Source organism: Lagenorhynchus albirostris, chromosome 1 (genome assembly GCF_949774975.1).
Source record: "Lagenorhynchus albirostris chromosome 1, mLagAlb1.1, whole genome shotgun sequence".
In the NCBI taxonomy this organism is placed as follows: domain Eukaryota; kingdom Metazoa; phylum Chordata; class Mammalia; order Artiodactyla; family Delphinidae; genus Lagenorhynchus; species Lagenorhynchus albirostris.
The window spans coordinates 167798462-167822673 of NC_083095.1; the positions used below are offsets into that span (position 1 = coordinate 167798462).

The following is a 24212-nucleotide window of genomic DNA, read 5'->3' on the forward strand; positions in this document are numbered from 1 at the left end:
TGTCAAAATGAGTGTGGACCTCCAATTATGTTATACCCTCGGTCCTATAACCGTGACATAGGGAACCACAGAGCTCTGGGGAAGGTCTCAGGAGACGTGGGCTGGTGAGGCTATTCCCTGGTTTGAGGGAGCACAGTCCGCTTTTTCATGCATCATTCCTGATGCTGCCCTGAATGCACTTGTTTTTTGTGTTTCGGGCCCTCCGCCCATATCATTGAGGTCCCCGGGGAGAGGGCAATGGGTCAGTGAGTGAGATAAAGGAAGAGCTTCACAACGGAGATGATGTGAGTGGAGCTTTGGAAAATGGGTGGGATTTTGATGGAAAAGGGAGAGGCTAGAGACAAAAGGCCCCATCTCCAGCACATGTTCAGAGATGGGCATTTGGGGTGCATGTCTTGGTGTGGTCATTCACGGAACAGGTGATGGGTGCTCTGAGCTGTGGAGGAGGAGACTAGACACTAAGGTGGATAAATCATGGTCCTTAGCTGTGAGAAATTCAGTTTACTGGCAAATGGGATTACACATGGGCTGTGGTAGCACAGAGGAGGAAACAACTGATTATTCCAAGAAGCCAGAGGCACCTTCAGGGAGAAGATGACTTTGGAGGTGGGAGTAAATCAGACCAAGGATTCCGAGGGCACGGCTAAGGGATATGAGAGAGAAGGAAACGGATGTCTCAGGACATATTAAGGACCTTCTCTTGGGGTTTTGGCTTGTACCCAGCTGACAGTGGGGACTTCCTGAATATTTTTAAAGGCGTGGCGTGACAGGTCTTCCCGTTAGAGAGGTAGATCTGGTGACGTGGTGGAACAGCGGCCCTCAGAACAGGGCATGCACCCCAGGGAGCACCCAGACGGCGTAACGCCGAGATACGGGAAGAAAATATTAGAACTTGTATTTATTCGAGTTTAAAAAATTCCAGTAGTGGCACTGATGCCCTCATTTAGAAATTTGACCAGTGACTAGGTTTTCCAAGGGAGGAACGGGAAGCCTCATCTCGGGAGGAGTTGGTGGTGGATTGGCTAGAGCATTCGTCTTCGGCACATCGTAAGGTGCGTCACTATTACGATTACTTCTTATCCTAAGGTGCGTCATTTGCGTTGCATGCCCAGTTAAGGGGATCGGTGGGTTCTGTTTGAACTAAACTCATTTTCGCAAAATGGAACGTCCTTAAAAAGTTATCTGCAAAAGAGACTTGGATTGAAGACCATGCTAACGATGCAGAGTAGAAAACGGCAAGTGCAGAGATCTTCCGTCCTCCTAGTACCAGCTCTTTGTCACGTTATAACGAAGCTAAAAACAGTGACCGTCTCATTAGTTGTGACAGGAAGCTGGCTAAACCAGAAAACACTGTCGTGCATTCTGGACTTATATCCACTCTCTTCAGCCACGAACCTTGCCTTACAGACATACTGTAGCATCTGTCTTCCAGTGTGCCTTTGTGAGGGCTCTTTCTTGGCTATGAGCCAATAAAACCAGCAATTGAAAGAAACCAAGCAGACTTTTGAGTGGCAGAATCATAAAGGGTTAAACCAAGATTTTACAAAGTTATTTAGCCTCATTATTTTAATAAAGCATAAAATGTGCTATTAATAGAATACAACTTAGTTATTTAAAACTTTATTTCATCTTGAGTTCAGCCTGTTCCTTTTTCTGCATGTTTGATAACAGACTATATTAGTTGGTGATAATGTATAATAAATATAGATATGCCGGGGATGCTTTTTTAACTGATGAGGGAGCATGATCAAACAGTTTGAAAATATGTAACGATGATGCATTGGCAGTTGGGTGGTCGTAGAGAGGAAAGTCTGGGTCAAAAGGCATCACCAGGATCCAGACCAGAGGTGCTGAGGGCCTGGACCAGGGCAGCAACTGGAAGATGGGGCGGGATTGGAGAAGCTTGATTTAATCCCCAAAGGGAGGATCAAAAAAGAAGGGAGATTCTTTGTACAATCACAAGATTGGGGAGGCATGAAAACAGATGTGTGAACCCCTGAGGTCTATATTTAGAAGGTCTTGGTGTTTGGATTTGGGAGGGGTAAGAAGGAAGGAGAAGACTTGGAGGATTCCAGTTTTCTGGCTCTAGGTGACTGGACGGATGGATGTGTATGTCACTCATCCAGAAAGGGATAAAGGAGAAGGGTGTGTGCATGTGTGTCGGGGGGCAGTTTCAACAGAGAGTGGGTTTGGGATCTGTTATGATCGAATGGCCTGTGACAGTGAGTTGGAGATCTCAGCAGAAAAACAGACATACAGGTCTGAAGCAAGAAGTTTGGGCTGGTCATACTGAGTTGGGAGTTGAAATCATAGTCATAAATATAGCTGTTCATGGAGAAGGTACAGGGAGAACAAACGACCAGGGGTGGAATTGTGTGAAGACAAGCAGGCTTGAAGATGAGAGAATGAGATTGAAGTTGCAGAGAGAAGCCAGTCTCTGAAGTAAATTCTGGAAGATGCCAAAGGAAACAGAATTGGGAAGGAAGGATTGCCTGGGAAAGGGTTTGGCATAAGGCGTGTATAGACAGGATAGGTAAAAGCCATGATTTCTTGCTGACCAGAGGCCAAGCTTGAATTTAAACAAGGGGAAATCTAAACTAAGTACATGCGTACAGGGCAGAGTCTCCTGTTTCTTAGACTGAGGAGGCTACAGTTACTTTGGCTATGACAGGGATCTGCTGCTGAATTTGTTTTGCCCAGGAAACCAGAGGCCCATCGCTGTCTATCCATCAGACAGCCGTCACCACTCACACACTTATCAATAGTTGTTCATTCACTCTTTGAAAAGCTATCTATTAGCACCTTAATGTGCCGAGCCTTGAGCTCCGTCCTTGGATATAAAAGTGGCTAAGATCACACTGATCTGCACATACGATAAGTGGGGCAAAACTTTACACACCTTGTAACAACATCCGTGTCCTGGTTCTGATACTGTACCATAGTTACGTAAGCTGGAACCAGTAAGGGAAGGGTAGATATGGGTGACATTTCTGTACTATTTTTGGCAACTTCTTGTGAATTTATAATTATTTCAAAAGAAAGTTTTTAGGAAGCGAATAAGAAACAGCCTCTGACTTTAGAGCAATCACCCAGTAGTTCAGAGAGATCCGAAGATAGAAAAGCCGCGATAAGTGTATGCTGCGGGAAGGACCAAGGGGGAAAGGCAGTGTCTCGTCTCCCTGGGGTGGGCAGCTGGTGTTGATGGAGGCCTTCTGAGCAAACTCTGATCTTCCAGGGGCTCAGAATATGAGCGCAACGGCTTATTTTGTTTTCTCTGTTGCTGTTTTTAAACTTTCATAGGCTCTCCCATGGGACCCGGTAACAGGAGAGAGAAGTGGGACCTCTCCAGGCTCACACAGTAGCAGCTTGGAAACCACAATTTAGGTTTTTCTGGCCCCAAAATGAAACCACTGGACTTAGGTAGATGCCTGTTCAGTGTCCGCCTGGCTCTTCACCAGTTGCTTCTTCTGCTTGGTCTGAGCAGAGTGACTATATTTTAAGGCTGGGGTGGGAGAGCCAGGATGGGAAGGGCCTGCTGCGTCCCTCACGCCTTGGCGAGGTGCAGAAGTTAGCGCGGGTACCGCGCCCAGTGCGACACTAGCGGCGCCTAGGTGCAGCTGCATTTGTCAAATACTCCGAAAAACAAATACACATCCTGAACGAAAATAGTTTAAGGTCTTCTCATTTTCAGGGGAGAAGGAAGCAGTGGTGCTGGCCCCGGGGAGGCGGAGTTGTACGGGTGGGTGCAGAGCGGCGCGTCCTACCTCCGGGGCGATGTAGTCGGGGGTCCCGCAGAAGGTGTTGGTCCTGGCGTCCCCCAGCATGTTCTCCTTGCACATCCCAAAGTCCGCTATTTTGATGTGTCCGTCTTTGTCTAACAGGATGTTATCAAGCTTCAGGTCCCTGAAAAACAAATCAGATTCGCACTTTAATAACACGCGGTTTTGTTAACATGGACTTGCCCTGTGATGGGGGCTTGCACGTCCCATCACAGCCTGAAGGGCAATGAGTAGGTACTTTGCTGGTCCTCCTGTCTCCTCCAGGGTCACTGCTTCTCGTCCTTGGTGTTTCCTCCTTGACCAGTGTCTCTTGCCCAGGACTGGACGTACAGTACAGCCCCTCGTGGTCCAGGTCGGCTTTCTCTGGGCCTGGCTCTGACCGAGTTCTGTATCTTCCGTATCAATACGTGGCCCATCTCCAGAGCTCCCTCCATAGTTCATGTATGAATGGCTGAGCAGGTGTCGAGATGGGGCCACATAAAGGTCATGCGCTATCTCTGCAGAGTAGCATCCCTCAGTGTTAAGAGGGGCCCTCAAGAAACAAAGCCTGGATGGAAAGGAATAAGCTGGTGATGAAATGTCGTGGGGGCCGGTGTTTGCTGATGTGTCTGGTGTAGGGTGGTATTCAGTACTACACAACACGTACACCCATCCACTTCCGTCCAAGGTAGGGGTGTAGATAAAACTGACTCTTCAAGGGAATGGCTGGCTGCTACCGATTCCCCTGTCTGACTTGCCAAGGAGTACAGCTAATATACCATGGACAAGACACAGACCTGAGGCTCTTAATCCCAGTACCTTTCCTGGGGGTAACGGAAAAGGAAGAAAGGCCTAGAAATATACTCATTTTATGCCATTCTCTAAGTATCTGTGTTTGTGGATAAATTATCCTGCACCTAATTCGAAGACCAATTAAGGAAAGATGTCCCTAACCCAGATTATTTCTAGAATCAGAATCCATCTGCTACCAGAACACCATGGCAATGACTTCCTCTGTCCTCAGAGAACCAGTATCCTTGTAAGGCAGCCCACTTCATTTTTTAGGGATGTGTAAGTGGTGACACGATTTTAAAAACACGGGCCAAACTATGCCTCCCTGTGACTTTACCTGTTGGCCTGTTTACCACACGTGACCGCCTGGATATTTGGAAAGTGACACCAAGCTTTCTCTTGTCTTTCCTTGACCAAGTTGAGGACCTTTACTCCTCCACACAGCATGGTATTCAGACTTTGCAACATTCCGGCCCCTGCCCTGCACGTATCTCGAATTTGTCCATTTTCTTCTTCAAAGATGGTTCTCAGAATGAAAGCGGTGTCTTCCGGGCACGTGATCTCACAGGTGCAGATGGCGGTGGCACCCTGAGCTTCTGGTCTAGTCCTCTTGCCTCTGAGCACCGTGGCTGCACTAGTTATTTGAGAAGCTCCCTCACAACGATGCTTAATATGGAACTCACTGTAAACTATAACCTCCAGGTGTCCTTCCCCGCCCCCCCCCCCCCCGCACAAACTACCATTATACCATTTTCCTGTCATCCTGTACCTGCGAAACGGATTTTTTAAAAAGATAATCCAGGAATGACACTTGACATGAGTTTCTTTAAACTTTTATCGACTTTAGTCAGTGGCATTTTATGAATTCTAGTCGGTTATATAACATCCAGCTTTCTCTTCCTTTATCTGCCGTGAATTTCTGAGCTTTGTGAAAACTCCTTTAAGTCTAGGATATGTGGTGGGCGGTGGCTACCACTGCCTTCCTTAATGAGCTAAGACGACTTGGGAGAGAAGAGCTATTGCTGTTGCCTTGTTCTGCACCTCCTCTAAGAGAAGATGCTCAGAATCTCCTTCTCAAAGATTCTGCTCCCAAAGGGCCTGGCAAGTAGCTCTGTCTCCTCCGCCCCTGTTGATTGAGCCACAGGTGGAGGCCTGACTCAGTGGATTCTTCTTGGGGAAAACTTGCTGAGGCTGCAACATGACGGCACTCGTCCGTCTCGGCTGGGTGTCTGATGCGCGGGGCTGCTGTGGCGTGCCCTCCATCATGCCCTTGGAGGGACAGAAAACCAGCCTGTAAAAGAAGAGACTGAAGTGGCTCGGCCAGGAGTAGAGACAGAGGCCGCATGAACCCGAAGAACAGCCCAGCCAATGAGAGAGCAGCCACTTTGGTTCTGATGGGTTTGCATTCTCGGTTCTGCTTTGTCAGTGAGCCTTAGCTTCTGCTTAAGCAAAGGTTTCAGTGGTTGTATGATGCTTGTAATCGATACCCGTATCCTAAAGTCCCGTCACTATTTGTTTTATCTCCTCTGTTACACTCTAAGCTTCACGAGGGTGGAAAGTGTATTGCTTGGTACTTGCTGTGCTGTGATGCTCTGACGCGAGTGTAGCACGTGTTGCTATCATTCCATAACCATCTGAGTGAGTTCATCACCAACCAGTGACCATCTCACCACCAGCGAGTATCAGCTACAACTAAGTCCCAAGTAATGGTTCCTTTTTGTTGCTTTCTCACCTTCTGTGAGTAAATTAGCCAGAGGAGGTGAGCATGGGATGCAGTTCTGTTTTGGTGCAGAAATGCTGCTAGCAGGTGTTCCCCAGAGCTGACCTCTTGCATTGCTGACCTCTGTCACTAATGCATCGATGGTTTCTGTCTGACCAGGTGCGTGGATACCTCCAGGATACATGTATGTGTGTCCCACATTCAGATCAGTTTCGGTTCTGTTTCTCCCATCCTAATTCAAATGCTGTCGCACTTTCATTATTAGGACTGAAAACTTCCAATATGTCTAAGTCTTCTCCGTAGGCAGGCCTTCTGCCTTGTTCCTTCATTTTAATTAAATCCACTTTCATTGTGACTTATGGATTATATTCCAATAAGTCCAATTATAGGTCATATTTAACTCCTTAGGCTAAAACTGCAAGCTCATTTCCTAATCCACACTCTATGCGATAGTGATATCATTTTGAGTTTCTTCTATATGAAACATATTTGCATCATTCACAGCCACATATGTACGTTCCTAGAAATCTGGCTGAAGGATGGTTTTAGGGTCATCACTAGGGAGCCAGATATCCAGCTGCAGTACTGTACATAGCTCAGAAGGATAATGAACATAATATCTAATATTGGAATTTCTTTCACATGCATTTTATCATTTGATTCTCACAATAGCCCTTTGATCTGGAATCACTATTTTTATTCGTATTTATCTAATGGAAAACAAAGGCTCTTAAAATTATACAATCTATCCCAGCAAAGCCAGGCTTTACCCTCTTTTACATCCCCTTAAACCAAGCTCACCCGGTCTTTCGCATTGAACTGGTCTTGCTGAGATACCTAGAGTCTTCTGTGATTGCAAGGGTACATTTTAGTCACTTCTAAAAATGAATGTTCTCTAGGCCTCAAGCTAGGAAAGTTTCATGTTCAATTTTCAATCCACCCTCTAAAGTGGGCAGGGTGTCTACAGGGCTGGGAGAGAGGAGGTCATTGAAGCTTTGAGAGATCTAAGTCAGAAGGGGAAAGGTCTAGAAGGCCTGCCATGCAGAGCCAGACACCCTGAGGGCAGGAAGGGGTGAAGGCAGAGGGAGACGAGCTGGAGAAGCCAGAGGACCCAAAGGCCAGAGTGTTCACAGGGACCTCACAGGACACCAGGACCCAGAAAGGGCCTTCAGATGGAAGCACCCGTCTGCCCAAAGGGCTGCATATCAGGGCATCACGTACAACCGAGAATTCAGTGGAAGCCTTTCTTTCCATTGTGTTGTCAACATAAGCAAAGCTTCTCCATTTGGAAGAGGCAAAGTGGGAGCCAGAAGAAAGAGCTTCCAAATCCAAGTTTTGCTACTAAGTAGCTCAGCCGAGCCATGTCTCCTCTCTGATCCTTTAATGACTCATCCATAAAATGGGTCCAGCGATGCCTGCCTTGCTTATCCCACAGGACTTGCGAGCATCCAGTGAGGTCATCCACGTGAAGGCATTTGTAAGTGGTTTCAAATATAGGCGTTGGGTCCAGTGTCATCGATCAAAGATCATCTTAAGGTCCCTTTCAGTTCTAAGAGTTCTAAGACTTGAGACTCTAGATTCTGCTGCTTCTACGTCTGCGTATTTTCCAGCTCCTTGGTTTTACGTTTAACCTAAGCCAGGGCTGAGGCATCTTTTAAGATGCCACTGCTTTTACGATGCCACCAGTAATGGTAGATGATTGATGTTGCCACCTGCTTCTCTACATCTCTTGGCCTCAATTCTTGCGACTGCCAACAACGGCCTTTCCAGAAAAGCTGGACACAATTTGTTTAACATTCCTCCACTCGACCTCCTTACTCCTATCTCTGTGCCTTTTCTAGAGTCACTTCGTCCATTTATAAAGCCTTTCTCCCTCTTTCTGATAGGAACTTTTTGTTGGCACACCCTCACCCATTTCTGATGATACCTTCATTATTCTTCCCTTTGGCAGTTACTTTTATTTTTTAAATAAACTTATTTATTTTATTTATTTATGTTTGGCTGTGTTGGGTCTTCATTGCTGCCTGTGAGTTTTCTCTAGCTGCGGTGAGCGGGGGCTGTTCTTCGTTGTGGTGTGCGGGCTTCTCATTGTGGTGGCTTCTCTTGTTGCGGAGCATGGGCTCTAGGCGTGTTGGCTTCAGTAGTTGTGGCTCGCGGGCTCTAGAGCGCAGGCTCAGTAGTTGCAGCACACAGGCTAAGTTGCTCCGTGGCATGTGGGATCTTCCCGGACCAGGGCTCGAACCCGTGTCCCCTGCACTGGCAGACGGATTATTAACCATGGTGCCACCAGGGAAGTCCCGACACTTACTTTTAATTAGAATCTCATTCACTTAGACTTTTTTTAGAGTATGCTGTTTGTGTCTTTTCATGTACTTATATTTTACCTCCAAAAAAACCCAAAATAAAAATCCAGAAAGTGGCTTAATTATGGATCCAGAGGTTGGCACTTCTATAGCTTTTGCATCCACCACAATGCTTAACCAAGGCTGTGTGTTTAGCGGCTGGTCCGTCTTCGTTACCAGTTGTCGTGGGTTTAGTGGGCTCCCCCCCCCAATAAAAAGATAATGTATGTCCTAGTCCCTGGAATCTTGCGAGTGAGACCGTATTTGGAAAAAGGGTATTTGTAGATGTAATCAAGTTAAGGATCTTGAAATTAGATCATCTGGGATTATCTGGGTGATCCCTAAATCCAATGTCAAGTGGACTTGTAAGAGACCTACAGGGAAGACACAGGGAGAAAAGGAGGCCCTGTGAAAACTGAGGCAGAGACTGGAGTGACCCCAAGCCCAGGAGCACGTGGGGCCACCAAAAACTGGAGGGGGCAAGGAAGGATCCTCCCCTAGAACCTGCAGAGGGAGCGTGGCCCTGCTGACACCTTGATTTTGGACCTCTGGACTCCAGAGCTCTGAGGGAATAAATTCCATTGGCTTAAGCCATCAGGTTTGTGCTAATTTCTTACGGCAACCCTTCAAAACTAATATGATGATCATGAGTGGTCAGAAAAAGGAAACTAATAGAATCCCCTTGTTAATTCGTGGCCAATGAAAAGTTTAGGCCAGTAAAGTTACAATGGGCAGTTGAATAATTTCTTAAGGCCAGTCTCGGTGTCAGTGTACCTGCCGGATGACCTCCCCCAGTTTTAATTATTCCATGTCTTTCAAGGATCTCCTACAGCCTCAGTGAGTACACTGCTAAATAAACCCAGGATTCTTTCCTTGTGGTGCATAAGAAGCCTTAGAAAATATTTCTCATGGATGTAGTAAGAGCTCTAAAATGGGTACAATTTATGATATTAAAGACACTTATGGACCCTCATTGGTCTTTGTCCTGCGTGTCAATAATTTACAAGATGAAATAATAGAAACATCGTGATGTGGAGAAAGAGACTATACTGGGGCATGTGGGGTTTGGTTGCATGAGGTCCCTTTCAGCCCTAAGATCTCTCTTCTCTCCAGTCTTCCTAACTTTTCCTCCCTCTTTCCTATCCATCCATCCCACACAATCTACTTAGTGTCTCAGTATAGGTATATCTTACGGATATTGCAGGCATTACAGATATAAAGAGGAAAACAACCACGGAATCTGATCAGGGTTTTCAGTGTTCTGGTATTTCTCACTTTCCTGAAGATTAAAGAAAGGTATAAAACAGATTTTAAATCTATTGTTTTGGAGATAGCCCCTGCTCTCCCAAATACAAAAGTATATCCAAAGGATGCCAAAGAGACGGCTTAAGAAAAATGAGCTCCCAAACCTCCCCTACGTCTTTAGTTCTGGGCTCTAAATGGGGCAGCCCTCACTTGGCTGGACCCTCTGGAAACGGAGAGGTTTCCCTAAGTGAATTTTCAGCCTATTCTGTAAGCACCAAAGCCCAGTACTGGCCATTGCAGACGAAATGCTTCTGGACTGTATTATACACAGTTTGCCATCTTCAGCAATCTGTGTGGAACATCACTTAGCCTGTACTGATGACTCCGGTCATTCCTGTGAGCATCTGCTGCAGAAAAGCACGTGATCCCACTGTCTCGGGGCCTTGAGGTTGTCCTGCATCTTCCCTTTATGTCGGTTCTCAGCTTCCCTTGTCACCAGTGGTCACTGTGTAGGCCTCCAGCTCCTCAGTCAGCATCCTGTCCGGCTCCTTCCTTCCTTTTTTATTTGTTTTCTTCAATATACCCCCCCATCCCGCCCAATCTGCGGGAAACGAGACAACTAAGCCTTTGAAGATCTGTATGATAAGTGTCAACTGTGCTTTGAGAGAAGGAAGGAGACTGAAGTGCATTAGCTTTCATCCAAGAAGGATGTGAAATGATGGTGTCCAATAGATTCTGCACAGACATCCACTCAAGAAAGAGGGCACACATGGCATCCTGGGCATGCAGACAAGGTGTAGGCTTGTAGGTTTTCGCAGGTGTGTTTGTTCAAGGAAGGCCTCCCCTTCTCCCTCACCCAAAAGGAGGACATTCAATGTGCAAATACAGGCAAGAAGGAGAGACACAAAAGACAGAAGAAAGAAAGCAACAACAAGAGGCCAAAGAGAAAGTAACGGAAGGAAATGAGACAAAAGGTAGGAGAGACGGAGAACAAAATGAGATCAGAGCCTTATTGCTTTTTTTTTTTTTTTTTTTTTTTTTTTTTGTGGTATGCGGGCCTCTCACTGTTGTGGCCTCTCCCGTCGTGGAGCACAGGCTCCGGACGCGCAGGCTCAGCGGCCATGGCTCACGGGCCCAGCCGCTCCGCGGCGTGCGGGATCTTCCCGGACCGGGGCACGAACCCGTGTCCCCTGCATTGGCAGGTGGACTCTCAACCACTGCGCCACCAGGGAAGCCCCCCTTATTGCTTTTGAGAGCGGAATTTCTTACTTGGTTGGTAAATCACCATCCGTGCTGTCACTCTGGGCAGGAAGCCCGGGTGTGGAACTTTCTGCCACAGAAGCACACTGACCACTTCATGTCCCTCAAGCACAGTGATGAAATCACCTGGACCAGGAAATCCAGTTATCCCAGTACTTGTTTCCAAAGAGTAAAATTTACCTGTAGACTATTCCTTTGGAATGAAGGAACTGCAGACCGAGAATGATTTCGGCAGCATAGAACCTGAGGGAAGGAAAATCAAGGCTCAACGTGAATGTTTACTAGGAAAAAAAGTTCCCCTTTCTATAGAGTGAGTGTGCAGCGCTCTGCTAAACGTGCGCATGGAAGTTTGTTTAATCACAACAAAAGGAAGATATCGTCCATTCTACACATCCAGTCTCAGACCTGAGAGAATGAAATGGAGCCGGTATATTTAGCCCTACCCGCATCTAGGGCTTATTCTTATATTGTAAACTATAAGGTTCAAACTGTCATTTTTTTTTTTTTTTGCTAATAGAACATTCAAAAACACTCAATGTAACAATAGGGAAATAATTTTCCCTTTTCTTTTAAAATCTACTTGGACCCTTCAGACCTGTCTGCAGGTCATTCCACATAGCCTGAGAGGAGGAGAAACGCACACAGGCAGACCTCAGGGATCTCACGGCTTCGGTTCCAGACCACCGCAGTACAGAGAGTCACACGAGTTTTTTTGGTTTCCCAGTGCATATAAAATTATGTTGACACTACAGTGTCGCCTATGAAGCACGCAATAGTATTATGTCTAAAAAAAGCGTACATATCTTAATTAAATACTTGTGAACTATACTTCAGTTAAAAAAATATGGCTAAAAGATGCTAACCGTCATCTGGCAACGCAGAGCTGCCACAAACCTTCCTTTATAAAAAAAAAACCAAGTATCTGCAAAGCACGATAAAGTGAAGTGCGATCAAACGAGATACGCCTGTATCAGACGCTGGGAGGTGATACCTTGCTCTCCACCTTCAAAGATGACAGACTCAAAGGAGGTGAGTTTACAGGAGGATTAAAGTTAGAGATAAGGGAGAACTTCCCGCAAGTGAGGTCTGCTGGATCTTGGAGAAGAACGCAGAAACCCCTTCCTGGGAGGCAGTGAGGACAGACAGATAGCATGTGTCTGCGATGGCTTTCGTGCCTTACACACCTGGAAGGGACCCCGAGAATCCTTTCTAGCAGAAAAATACCCGATGCTTTCTGGGCTGCAGGAATCTCATAAAATTATCTCCGGGCACTTGGCCGACGGTTCCTGGAAGCAACGAGATCGGTGGCGCGCTACCCACTGGATTCGACAAAACAGCCGCTTCAGCTGGGGTTTCTGTAGGAGCTCGTGGAAAAGTCTCTCTCTCAACGCAGCTCGACCTGAACCCCCCCGAGTGTTCACTAGGGGTGAGTGAGATTACTGAGCGTACAGCAAGCAAGGCTAGTGTGCACCCCCCCTTTTCAGTGGAGCCAGGGGCACAGTTCTCTTGTGTTTGACCGTCTCAGTGGTTTGATGACTCAGGAAAGAGGGCCTGAGGGAGGAAGGGCGCGGGGCTTCTGTGGGACTCAGCTGCAGTCCCACCTAGTAAACCCACCCTGCTCAATTTCACCGGCGCCTGGAGTGGCCTGATGCCAAAGAAGGAGAACGTATTCTCGAGAGAGAGCAAATGTCTCTTCCTGTTTCCTGCTTCTCCTGCCCCCAGAGCTGGCTGACTGATGCCTTCACACTGAGCTTCCCTTGAGACGCCTCCGTGAAGCCCCACCCAGTGACCGCCTCGCCCCTCTGTGCTCCATTTGACTTCCATTCAAGGGGCAAATATTGCTTCTGGGCTCGGATGATTTAGAAGCCTGATGACGTGGGGCGGCTCCTTAAGAAACTAAGCAGTTGATCTCGCGGCAGAGAAGTGAAATAAAAGCGACTTGAGTTTAAGTTTCGCAAGCTGGGAAAACAGTTGCCTCATTGGATGTGTTCCTGGGGTCACCTCACCCTGGGGTTTAGGCCCGCTGAGTGAGAAACAGGAAAAGTGCCACGTGGGGAAAAGCACGGTGCGGGCACAGTGGACCCCAGTCCCTGACAAGACCAGTGGGAACCCCCAAACCCTACAAGGGCTCTTACGTGGCTCTGCAAAGATCGAACTTGTGGCAGCTCTGGATGTGGTACATTAAGTCTCCTCCGTTGAGATACTCCATCACAAAAAAGAGGTTTTCCTGCGGAAAGACACAACCATCCCAACCGTGAGCTTCTTTAAAATAAGAAAACAAGGATTACTTTTTAAATGGATTTCATTATTTCAGAGGAACCGATTCTGCCTTGAAGTCCCTTATAAAAAGGCTGGCAAGACGATTTAGCGGATCTGTATAGCATTTCTGAACCCCAAGAAACCTGGGGAATCCAGGAGGAGTATGTGGGATGTTTGCTTGGATGCCTGGATGCTAGCACGCAGCAGATGGGGCACAGCACGAGGGAGGGTCCACCCGGACTTGACCACCCGACGGTGGGATGGTCTTCGGCACTTAATGGATGCTGGCTGTATACCTACGGAAATTGACAGTGTGTAGGATGGTAAAAAGTACAAACCGGGGGCTCTGACTACAGGGGCAGGGCTTGAAAGCGTTCACTCGTTCAACACTCAGTAAGTAGTTCTGAATGTATTCTTCGGGTATGGCCAGAGCGAGAGTGGGTGTGCTCACGCGTGCCTCATCCACCCAAGATGGAGACAGCCCTGCCTTCAGGGAGCTCACAGTCAAGTCTGGGCTTACTTCCCTCCAGTCCTGACCTCACCCGTTGCAAGTCACGGCTTATAAGCTGTGCTGCTCCTAACAGGACGCCATGCATGTTGTTAGAGCCGCTGCCCCTGGACGGCAGCTGTCAAAAGCAAGGCTGAGTGGTCTTCGGACCGTGGTCGAAGTATCAGAGGTGGCTGATTCCAGGGAGCCTGAGCTCCTCCATGGTGTGAGACAAGAGTTCCTCAATACGTATATTTATGACCCTTGGAGCACCCTGATTTTGAGAGTCCCCGTGAACCACAGAATTAGTAATCTGCTCAGTTGGCGTGGAGACAGTTGGGACAGACGGGACTCAAGGCAACTGTTAGGATAATGGGCTTTGCCCTTACTCGGACCCGAGTTCAGATTTCCTCTATTTGTGACCTTGAAGTTACTTAACCTCTCCTAAGCCTCATATTTTTCATCTGCAAAATGGAAGAAGTAATATTCCTACTTCACAGGGGCGTCGTGAGTGGTAAATGAGATGACCTATGTAGAAAGCTAGCTCAGCGTTGGCACTCAGCCTGCACTTCAGAACTGGTAGCTGTTGTCACAGTAAACAATTTAAAAGCCAGTCAAAAAAACAGATCACAAGAACTAAACAAATGGAGAGAGATTCCACGTTCATAAATAGGAAGACAGTATTGCCAAGATGTCAGTGCTTCCGAACTTGACCTACAGATTCTCTACAATCCCAGTCAAAATCCCAGTGAGTTACCTGGTGGGTATCGACAAAACTGACTCTAAAGGTTACACGGAGGAGAGGCAGAAGATCCAGGATAGCCAACAACATGTTGAAGAAGAACAAAACTGGAGGACTGACCTTACCCGACTTCAAGACTTAATAAAACTACAGTAATCAAGATAGTGGTATCGGTGAAAGACCAGACCAACAGATCAATGGAACAGAAAAATCTAGAAACAGACCCATGTAAATATAGTCAACTGATCGTTGACAGAGGAGAAAATGCAATACAATGGAGCAAAGACGGTCTCTTCAAGAAATTGTTCTGATCATCACTGTATATTATCGTATTTCCACATTTCTTAATTTTCATTTGCACAACGTCAGAAAAACAAAACACCCAGCAGATACTTCTCAGAGAAAGGAACCGCACAGTCCTGTGGATCTTGAAAGAAGGAGGAAAACAGGGAGTTAGATCTCCTCCAACAAGTTAAATCTCCTCCAGCGCTATCTTTCTGTTCCAGTCAGAGCTGGGAGAAAATGCAAAGTAGGCAAAGCGAGGGGAATGTGGGCTTGTGACACGTGTTATTCCAGCAAAGACCCTCTTCTTAATGCCGGTGATACGTTAACTGATGCAAATGATTCTTCTGGGTGGAGTGAGAGTTGAAGTTGTGATGCTGGTGGGGGGTGGGTAGGGTGGGGATGGGATGGTCCAAAACTGCCCTGGACTTAGGATTTGTCAACAGCTCCTGGCACAGCATCTGCAGAGAGGAAATTCTCATCTCTGTGTGTCTCTAACTAGCTGTGTGATCAGGTAAGTCATACCATCCCTGGGCCTCAGTCTCAATCTCTGAAAAATGAGAAGTATTGGTGAGACCGAATTCCTCTTTTCTAGCCTAAAGATGCCCTGATTTTCACCTTAATTTCTCTTCCTTTTTCTTGGAGGAAAATATGAAATCCACAAACTTTGGTTATTGAGCACATGACAAGACCTATGTAGTGCTTCCCAGATGATAAAACACATGTTGGTAAGAAGGTGTTATGCTGTAAAATTCATAAGAGAAATATTTGTTCAGAAACAGTGTGTATTGGAAGTAAACTGAAAGGTATAGAGATGAGCCTGCTCTCTGAATCTTCTTCCACGGAGGTCAGTATTATGGCTGGGTTCATTATGACCTATCATGATGCCCCAAAGAAGTTCACGAAATAGAGGTCAGAGGGCTTCCTCCCGTCTCATTCGTCTCCTGATTATGCTAATAGAGTTTGGCTAGTTGGGGGCAAATACCTCTGTGTGTCACGGTCCTGAATTCTTTAATGTCTAAATTAATCCCGCCATGCACCGAGGGCTGAAAAGCAGAATGGGTTAGCGCTGTTGTGTAGACCAGAGTGTCAGGTGAATCACTTTTTGATTGGTCTTTGTATTGTTTCTGATTGGTCTTTGTATTGTTTCTGAATCGTGTGTTTCTTGCTCTAAGAAAGATCTCGAGCGCCCCTGCTCAGAGAGGAGTGTGTATTATTTCTGATTTCGGAAAAGAGTCCAAACAAAGGATTAAAACTCAATAACCTCCAGGATTTACCCTCCCAGTCCAAGCACTTGGTGAGTTTTTCACTCGGCCTACTTGGGCGGCAAAATCATAGCATTTTGTCAAGTAGCTCTGTGAAAAGTGAATTTTAAAAGAGGAAGGTTGCCTTACTCAGGGTGTTCCCTCCTGCAGGGAAACGGCTAAGGTTCTTTTGAATGAAACAATAAGACACTGAGCTTATTTCCATCCTGTCCATGCAGTCAGTTTTACTTGGGGTTTGACAGTACAATGATGACAGCCACTGGAAGAAGTGATTCACTGAATAGTGCTGAAGAACCTCTCGCTAACAAGCAAGCATTTGATACATCATCCAACAACGCTGATTTATCTCTCAGCTCTCCAGTTTGCAAATATACCTATGGCATACATGCCGTTCTGTATGCCAGCTTCATAAAAACAAGAGAGTCAGGGTTAGTTATTGCTTCGCTGTGATTTTCTGGTAACCGAAGGATATAATCAATGCTGACATTCTGGAGATAGATGGGTATTCAAAGCTCTGTGGCTCTTTTTTTTTTTTTTTTGCCTTTAAAAGAGGTATTTATTCTTGCAAAGTCATTTAAATATATACTGAGTACTTTCAAAAATTGAAAATAGCAAAGGATTCTGTGTGTTTGTGTACAAAGTACTGTATTTCCCTAAGCGTCTACAAATATCTTGCATCACTTGGCTGATAGAACGGTATATTTTATTCTCCTATGTACTTACAAAAATATGACAGACCACTTTAGGGGGCCTCTAACATCTAAATTGCTTTGTATTCATCTTCTTTGTAAAATCTCTATATCAAATTTAGCCATGAAAGCGATTTATACTGGTAAAAAGGAGGAAGCAGGTAAAAGCTATATACAGAAATACAAATACTTAGTTTGCCCATCTAAGAGCTGGAAAAAAAAATCATCTTTCAGATGACAGACATGTACTAATCTCAGTGGTTTTCAAGGCCAAATCCTTTAAATCATTATGGTCTAAATTCAACCAAGATATTGCCTTTGAATCTCTACCTTTGTGGATCCCACTCTTGTTACTGACACTACCGATGTCCTGAGTCTGCACTAGTGTCAGACTGGAGGTGAGTCTCCTTCAGATTGACGACTACCTCCAAGGAGGTTTACATCTTTACTTCTACTTATTGTTCCCCGCCAAGCAAAGGTTTAGTTTGGAATTGCGAATTGGGAGAGCTGCATTCTTGACGTCCACAGCTCTGTGGTGGGGATGCATTACAGGGGCTTCCTGTGTAGAGCAAGAGCACAGAGCTGGGGTCCAGGCTGCCCAAGCCAGGAGCTTACAGAACCAGCCAGGGCCCCACGTGGGGATGGAGCCTGCACCCGGATGGCACTCCTGCAGGGCACCTGGACACGGGCTCACCCAAACCGCCTGCTACATGCACACAGCCTGTGGTCATTGACACTCAATGTCTTAGGTATGCTTGTCATTTAGAAGGCTGGAGCCATTCCAAATGTGGAGTACTTGATCTATTCCTTCCTTGTTTAGTGAGCTATAAGCTAAAACACCCTAGAAAACAGGTTTATTTCCTTTTTCATAAAGAATAAGCCATCAGACTTGAGGACACGGGGAGGGGGAAGGGTAAGCTGGGACAAAGTGAGAGAGTGGCATGGACATGTATTTACTACCAAATGTAGAATAGATAGCTAGTGGGAAGCAGCCACATAGCGCAGGGAGATCAGCTCGGTGCTTTGTGACCACCTAGAGGGGTGGGATAGAGAGGGTGGGAGGGAGACGCAAGAGGGAGGAGATATGGGGATATATGTATGCATATAGCTGGTTCACTCTGTTATACAGCAGAAACTAAAAGCCATCAAAAAACAAAAAAACGAACAGATAATCACACGTATACTTTCGATATCTAAGCGTTGCATGTGTATGTGTGTGAAGGAAGGAGGGAGGAAAGGCTCTCTGCAGACCAGCAAACTCATTCATTACGGCCTGTTTATATTTCTACTGTAAGTCTAATTAGTAAAACTCACTGCCTTGGATAGATTCATTAGTACCTGTCAGAAATAACGTGCCTGAGTTTCTAGAGGTTTGTACCTGCACGGGGAACTTGGGCTCAGTTGGTATTTTCTGGTTTAACCGTCCCATGGGGTCATCTTGCATTAACTAGCAAATTATTTTCTTCCATAACGGAAGTACAAACAATGATCCATGTCACGAATTTTAAAATTGTTTTCCCTGATACGATCGGGTCTCTACTAAGAGGCAATAGAGCTGTTAGGCTGATGGACTTTGCTACCAAACTGCCCAAGGGTGAATCCTGGCTCCCTTGCCTGACACCTGTGGTGCCTTTGGCCCCTGTAGGGGCCACCTCGATTTCCCTGTCTGTAAAATGGGGATAATAATAGTCTCTACTTCAGAAGGTTGCTATGAAGGTTAAATGAGCTAAAATACACAACGTGCCTAGAACAGGGACTGGCACATAGTAAATGCTTTATAAACATCATCTGTTATTATATTTATGACCACAGTTATTGTATACAATACACACACAATGCATGTTGAGAAACATATATTCCCAAACACAGAGGGGTCCCTGGAACAGACTAGGTTTTAACATAAAAGGCAAGTTTTAAGGAATACGGTTTTGATGTGAAAATGACCCTACTCTGCTGAAGATTTTACAGTTACTAAATTATCACTACGACAAAGAGAAAAAATATACACAAGAAAGATGAAATACTCAAAAATCCTACCTGTGGGTGCCTTGAATGATATAACTAGAAACGACCCTTTTCTTCTTATAATGCTTTTGTGTATTTTCCAATTTTTAAAGTATGTTTTGGTGTAATTACTTTTATAATTAGGGAAAATGTGAAAGAATTTTCCTTAAGAATTTATAAGTGAGTGAGTTTTCTATCACTGGATGTTTGTATGGTGTAGATTCTCAACATCTGCCATGGGGGTTTGCTATCTGGCATGGAAATGTCGATTCAGTGTCTGATGTAAAGTAAGATGCTATCTTTTTTAGTTCACCGAAATTGAAACTGGCAGGCTTAAGTATTATGAAGCAAGCATGACCAGGTACAGGGGAGTAGAGTCATGTGATAAAATACTTTCAAAATCACTTTTAATCACCAGAATACAAATAGAATAATTCTTCTTAAAAAGAATAACAAAAATCTAAAAATGGAAGCATCATTAAAGTAAAATTTTACATTTACAATATGAAAGATGATTAATACAAGATTAAAGTGATAGATTTAACAAAATCAGTGGTGTGATTCTCACAGGGCTGTGTTTGCATATATGAATGTCCTAGAGAAATTAAAAGCCCTAGGGCTGTCAAAATATATCAGTATTTAAAACATGAGATCATTCTTTAGGAGGACATTTTGTGAATGGATATTCTAGTAAAGGGGAAATGTAAAGGGGACTCAGTTACTCTAATATGATGTAGCTTCTACCCTGATTTCTCCTTAGTATATGATTACATTTGCTTTTAATGAGAGAATGAAAATAAAGAACATGGAAAATTATTTAGTAACGATGACTGTTCAGTATAGCTAGTCAAGTACTGAACCACTAAGGGAACTGTTGCCAAGTGTGCATACATTACTGGACAAGTGAGAACTTTGTAGCATTAAAGATGCTATCATTTTATCAAACCTGTAACAATTAATTTTGAAAATACATGGAGAACATAGTAAATATCATGCACATGAGGTCAGGAATATAGAGTCCCTCTCCAGAAAAAATAAGAAACGGAGAAAAAGAATAATTATAGTCATTTTTTCAGGTTTTTCCCCCAAGGCTAGTAAATTAATACATTTTATGCGAGAAGATTTGCATGTCTGAGGAAATAAAATTAGAATACCAATATTTATTAAAAATATCCAAGTATACCAGTATCCTTTTCAGAGTACCATATGTTAAGCATATGTAATAAATGCTGTAACATCCAAGATGCCAGTTATTGATATAACAGTATGGCAACCGGAGAGTACATGTCAACTCAGCTTCGGGGTATATCCTATTTTAGCCAGTGGAAAGTGCGGGAAGGTGTGCCCTGAAGAATGAAGGGGAGCTGGTCCAGATCTAAAATTAAAGGAAATAATCCATGTCAAGTATTTAGCCCTGCGCCTGACATAGAGTAAGAACTCCATACATAGTAACCTTTATTATGTGTATTATTATTTTGTTAGAACAAGTTAAATATGTTCTATATTCCAATATGTTCTCTCTATATCTCTTGAGAAATATACCTTCATAATGACCAAAAAGGCATGTGATGAATTTAGAATTCTTCCAAATCTTGTACTAGTGAAGTTGCTGAATGGGGAAGGCATCCTACCCCCTCCAGCCCCTAGCCTCCACAACAGGGAAATGCACACGTTTTGAGCTATTGGGGCATGGAATTCTGGGGTCCTAGAGATGGAATGAGGGATGAGGGGCCATGGTCCCTGGCTCCATGGGGGAGATGCTTGGTTCTAAGGTTGAGGACATGCAGTAGATAACTGTCCAATTAAATGAGTTGGATTTGGTGTCTAGGTACCTTGAAATCTCAACTTTACTAAGTTTTGGATTGACAGTATGATCTAGAAAAGAGACTAGATTGTGATCAGCTAGGCTGATCATGATTGGATCTCAGTTTCCTTAGCTGCAGAATGAGAGTATCTGATGTGATAACCTCTACAACCCCTTCCTGCTCTTAAAAATTTCATATAGTCTGTCATTACAATAGAAAAAAAACAAAGAGTATAACAAGTCAGATTAGTAGCTGTAAGCAAACAAGATGTCTCTCAATAGGTGAGGGATAAATTATAGTACATCCAGACAACGGAATGCTATTCAGTAATAAAAAAACGAACTATTAAGCCATGAAAAGACATGGAGGAATCCCAAGTGCGTGTCGCTTAGTGAAAGAAGCCAATGAGAAGGCTATATATACTGTGTGATTTTTAACTATATGACATGGAAAAGGCCAAGCTATGGAGACAGAAAAAAATCAGTGGTTGCCACGGGCGGGGGTAGGGGGTGGGAGGGATGAATAGGTAGAGCACAGAGGATTTTTAGGACAGTGAAACTGTTCTGTATGATGCTGTTATGGTGGATGCATGTTCAGACATTTGTCAAAACCCATAGCATGTTCAATACAAAACCCCTAATATAAACTATGGACTTTAGGTAATAATAATATATAAATATGATGCATCAGTTATAACAAACACACTAAAGCAAGATGTTAATGGGGATTCCCTGGTGGTCCAGCGGTTAGGACTCCGTGCTCTCACTGCCGAGGGCCAGGGTTTAATCCCTGGTCTGGGAACTAGGCTCCCACAAGCTGCACTGTGCGGCCAAAAATAAATAAAGTGTTTAAAATAGGGGAATGTGCGAGGTGTGGAGAGAGGAAGGCGATGCATGAGAAGTCTCTGTTCTTTCCAGTTTTTCTGTGAACCTAAATCTGCTCTAAAAAATAGTCTATTAAAAAAAAAAACAAAAAAACGCTAGTAGCTATAGACCAGCCAATGCATTAAAATACAACAAATGTACCAGAAAAAAACCTTCTTTAGAGTCTTCCTCATGTGGAGTTCATAAAAAATTAATAAGATAATGGCTGAAGAAGATGGAGACTATTAAGTTCTACTAAATTCCAATGTTTATTCACCCTGTCAAGGTAGAAATGACACAAAGAAGGTAGCACTGCAGTTCTATTTAAAATCTGAAAAATCTGACTTCTAAAAACATCTTTATTTTGGTCGATAGTGTCCACTTAAAATATTTGTAACTGCTCTTCTAGAAATATTTTTTTTCATAGTTTCTTGGAGAATTTGCTTATTTCTTTTAACCTATTAAACACGTAGGATTTAAGAGCTCATTCACATTCTGGATAAATACAAATCATTATAAAATGGTGGTAGAAGTTACACAGTAAGTTTTATTTCAACTTGTGTTGAAGGTTGTTTTCACTTTGCCAGTTTTCTGTCCCTGGGAAATTTGCATCACGTACTTTGTCTCCAAACTCTGGCTCTTAGATGGTCACTCGCAATTTGTGCTTCTGTGTGTTACGCAGCCTTTACTGGAGCCCCTACTGCTGACGTGTCAAGCCCTTTCTTCTGTCTCCATGGTCCCGTTCCTGTCCCTCTCACTTCCAGCCTGGAGACACTTCCTACTTTATTTATTGTGGTGATCACCACCATGGTGAGCCCACCCGGATTTCCTCCTCTTCTTAGTCTCTCTCCCCCGCCTCTCCCTCACACGTCCTCTCTCAGAAGTGACCCCTCTCCTTGTGTTTGCTGTATCCTAACCCCTTCCTCTTCCAGAATCTTCCACCACAAATTCCTCCCTTTCGGGAGCATTCTCTATTACTCATAACCCTTGAACCCTGTGATCATAACAAGCTTCCACCTTCGGAAACACACTTTCTGAAAGACTGCCGTGTAACCGCCAAGTTCACCCGCCCGCCAGCTACCCCCCGTCACCTGACATATGTCCTCAGCCTCCCAGTGGGATGCTTCCTTCTGTTCCCCCTAAATGACAGTCAACAGGTGGGCTCCTCACCAGCCTGACCCCATGGGCCCCTCTTCCCTGACATCCTTCTCTCTCCTGGCTTCCAGTGACCCCACTCCCCTGGTCCCCCCCTCACCTCCCTAAGGGATCTGCGCTGTCACTTTCCCTCTTCTCCCCCCACCCTCCTTACGAGGGGGCTGTGCTTTGGTTTGGTCCTTGAACCACTTCCGTGGGTTTATCCCAACTCTCACGTATTCCCACAGTGTCAACTACTGCCTGTTTGCAGAGTCCTGCATTTTTCCTTTCCTTGAGGTGTGTGCCGTGTCCCCGCCAACGCACGTGGTCTTTGGTTGAACAGGGGGATGCACCTCCAGGTGCCCTGTTGTAAGAACGCTGGGAATGACGCGTATTAGGCTGCCGTTCGCTATTGATCGTGTATTTTCTCTAAGACTGTCAGCTGAGAAAAGGACACATAAGTGACCTGAGTTTTAATATGGAGAGATGAGAGGTGGATAAGAATGATTTTGAGGTCAAGGTAGAGAGTCCACAGGCTGCTAGGGGCACAAGATCAAGGGGACTTGGGTCGAGGGGGAGATAATGGACTTGAAGGGCACAGAGGGGTGGAAGAGTGGACACCAAGGGTGGACGTCCTCTCCTCTCGGCCAGCCTTTCTGGAACCTGAGGATGCTGGCAGACGTGCCCCAGTCAGCCAATGTAATTTACCAGAAGACCATTTCTTTTTAGTTTTCTTCCCCTACAGCTCCCTACCCCAAGAACATTGTCTAGAATGCTGTGGGATCATTTTTTTAAAAAGAGAGAAAACATGCTTCTTGATATCAAGGGAAAATACTATTTAAATGGAGAAACCAAATAAATGCATCTGAAAGCGGTCACAGGGAAGGGCAAACCACAGGAACGAAACCACCTTTCTAGGTCTTGTCAGCTGAGAAGCCTGAGGAGGTGAAAGATAACAGTCACTAAGTAGGATCTGGTGAATCTGAAAGATATTTAGGGGGTAGATCCTCTTTGACCCTTCAAAGGAGGGCGAGAGTAGCTTCGCAGACAAGAGAGGTTCCTTTCCAGGACACCCTTGAAGGAGATGCAAAATGGCCGTGTTTCAAGGGAAGCTGGTGTTCTGCGGCTTTGGGAGAACAGCTGATGGAGGAACAGACGAACAGGGTGGGCACACGAGCCTTGAAGAAACAGATCACATAAAGGTGAGAAAATATCTGCGAGCTTAAAAGCAGGTGTGCAGAAAGGGCACGGCATCTCAGACGCAGCAGGTAACACGTGTAGTCACAGGATTCCTGCATGGGTTCACTGATTGCCTATTATCACCAGGGTCTTGTGAGGGGTGTGTGTGTAAGGCAAGCTTTTTGAGTACAACAGGAATTTACCACGCGTCTACTGTAAATTGACTCTTTTTGGTACGTTTACTGTGAATCTGACATCTGCTGAATCATACTTTAGTTTCACAGAAAGGACATCTGAAGCACATCAAAGTGATGTGCTATTTGTGAAATAACAATTTTCAAGCAATCTTCGTATCAGAAAACTGCCAGGGTCCTGTAAAGAGAAGA

The 24212-nt window shown here is 44.9% G+C and overlaps 1 protein-coding gene across 6 annotated transcripts in view; it reads right to left on the reverse strand.

Moving 5' to 3' along the window:
- PRKCQ (protein kinase C theta) overlaps nt 1-24212 on the reverse strand; it is a 158103-nt gene that overhangs the window by 19223 nt on the left and 114668 nt on the right. For all 6 annotated transcript variants that reach the window (XM_060159885.1, XM_060159845.1, XM_060159874.1 and 3 more), the window contains 3 exons: nt 13253-13344; nt 11298-11360; nt 3765-3903 (listed from right to left, as the gene is read on the reverse strand). In XM_060159885.1, coding sequence (XP_060015868.1) covers nt 3765-3903; nt 11298-11360; nt 13253-13344 — 294 coding nt within the window. The remainder of the gene's footprint in view (nt 1-3764; nt 3904-11297; nt 11361-13252; nt 13345-24212) is intronic.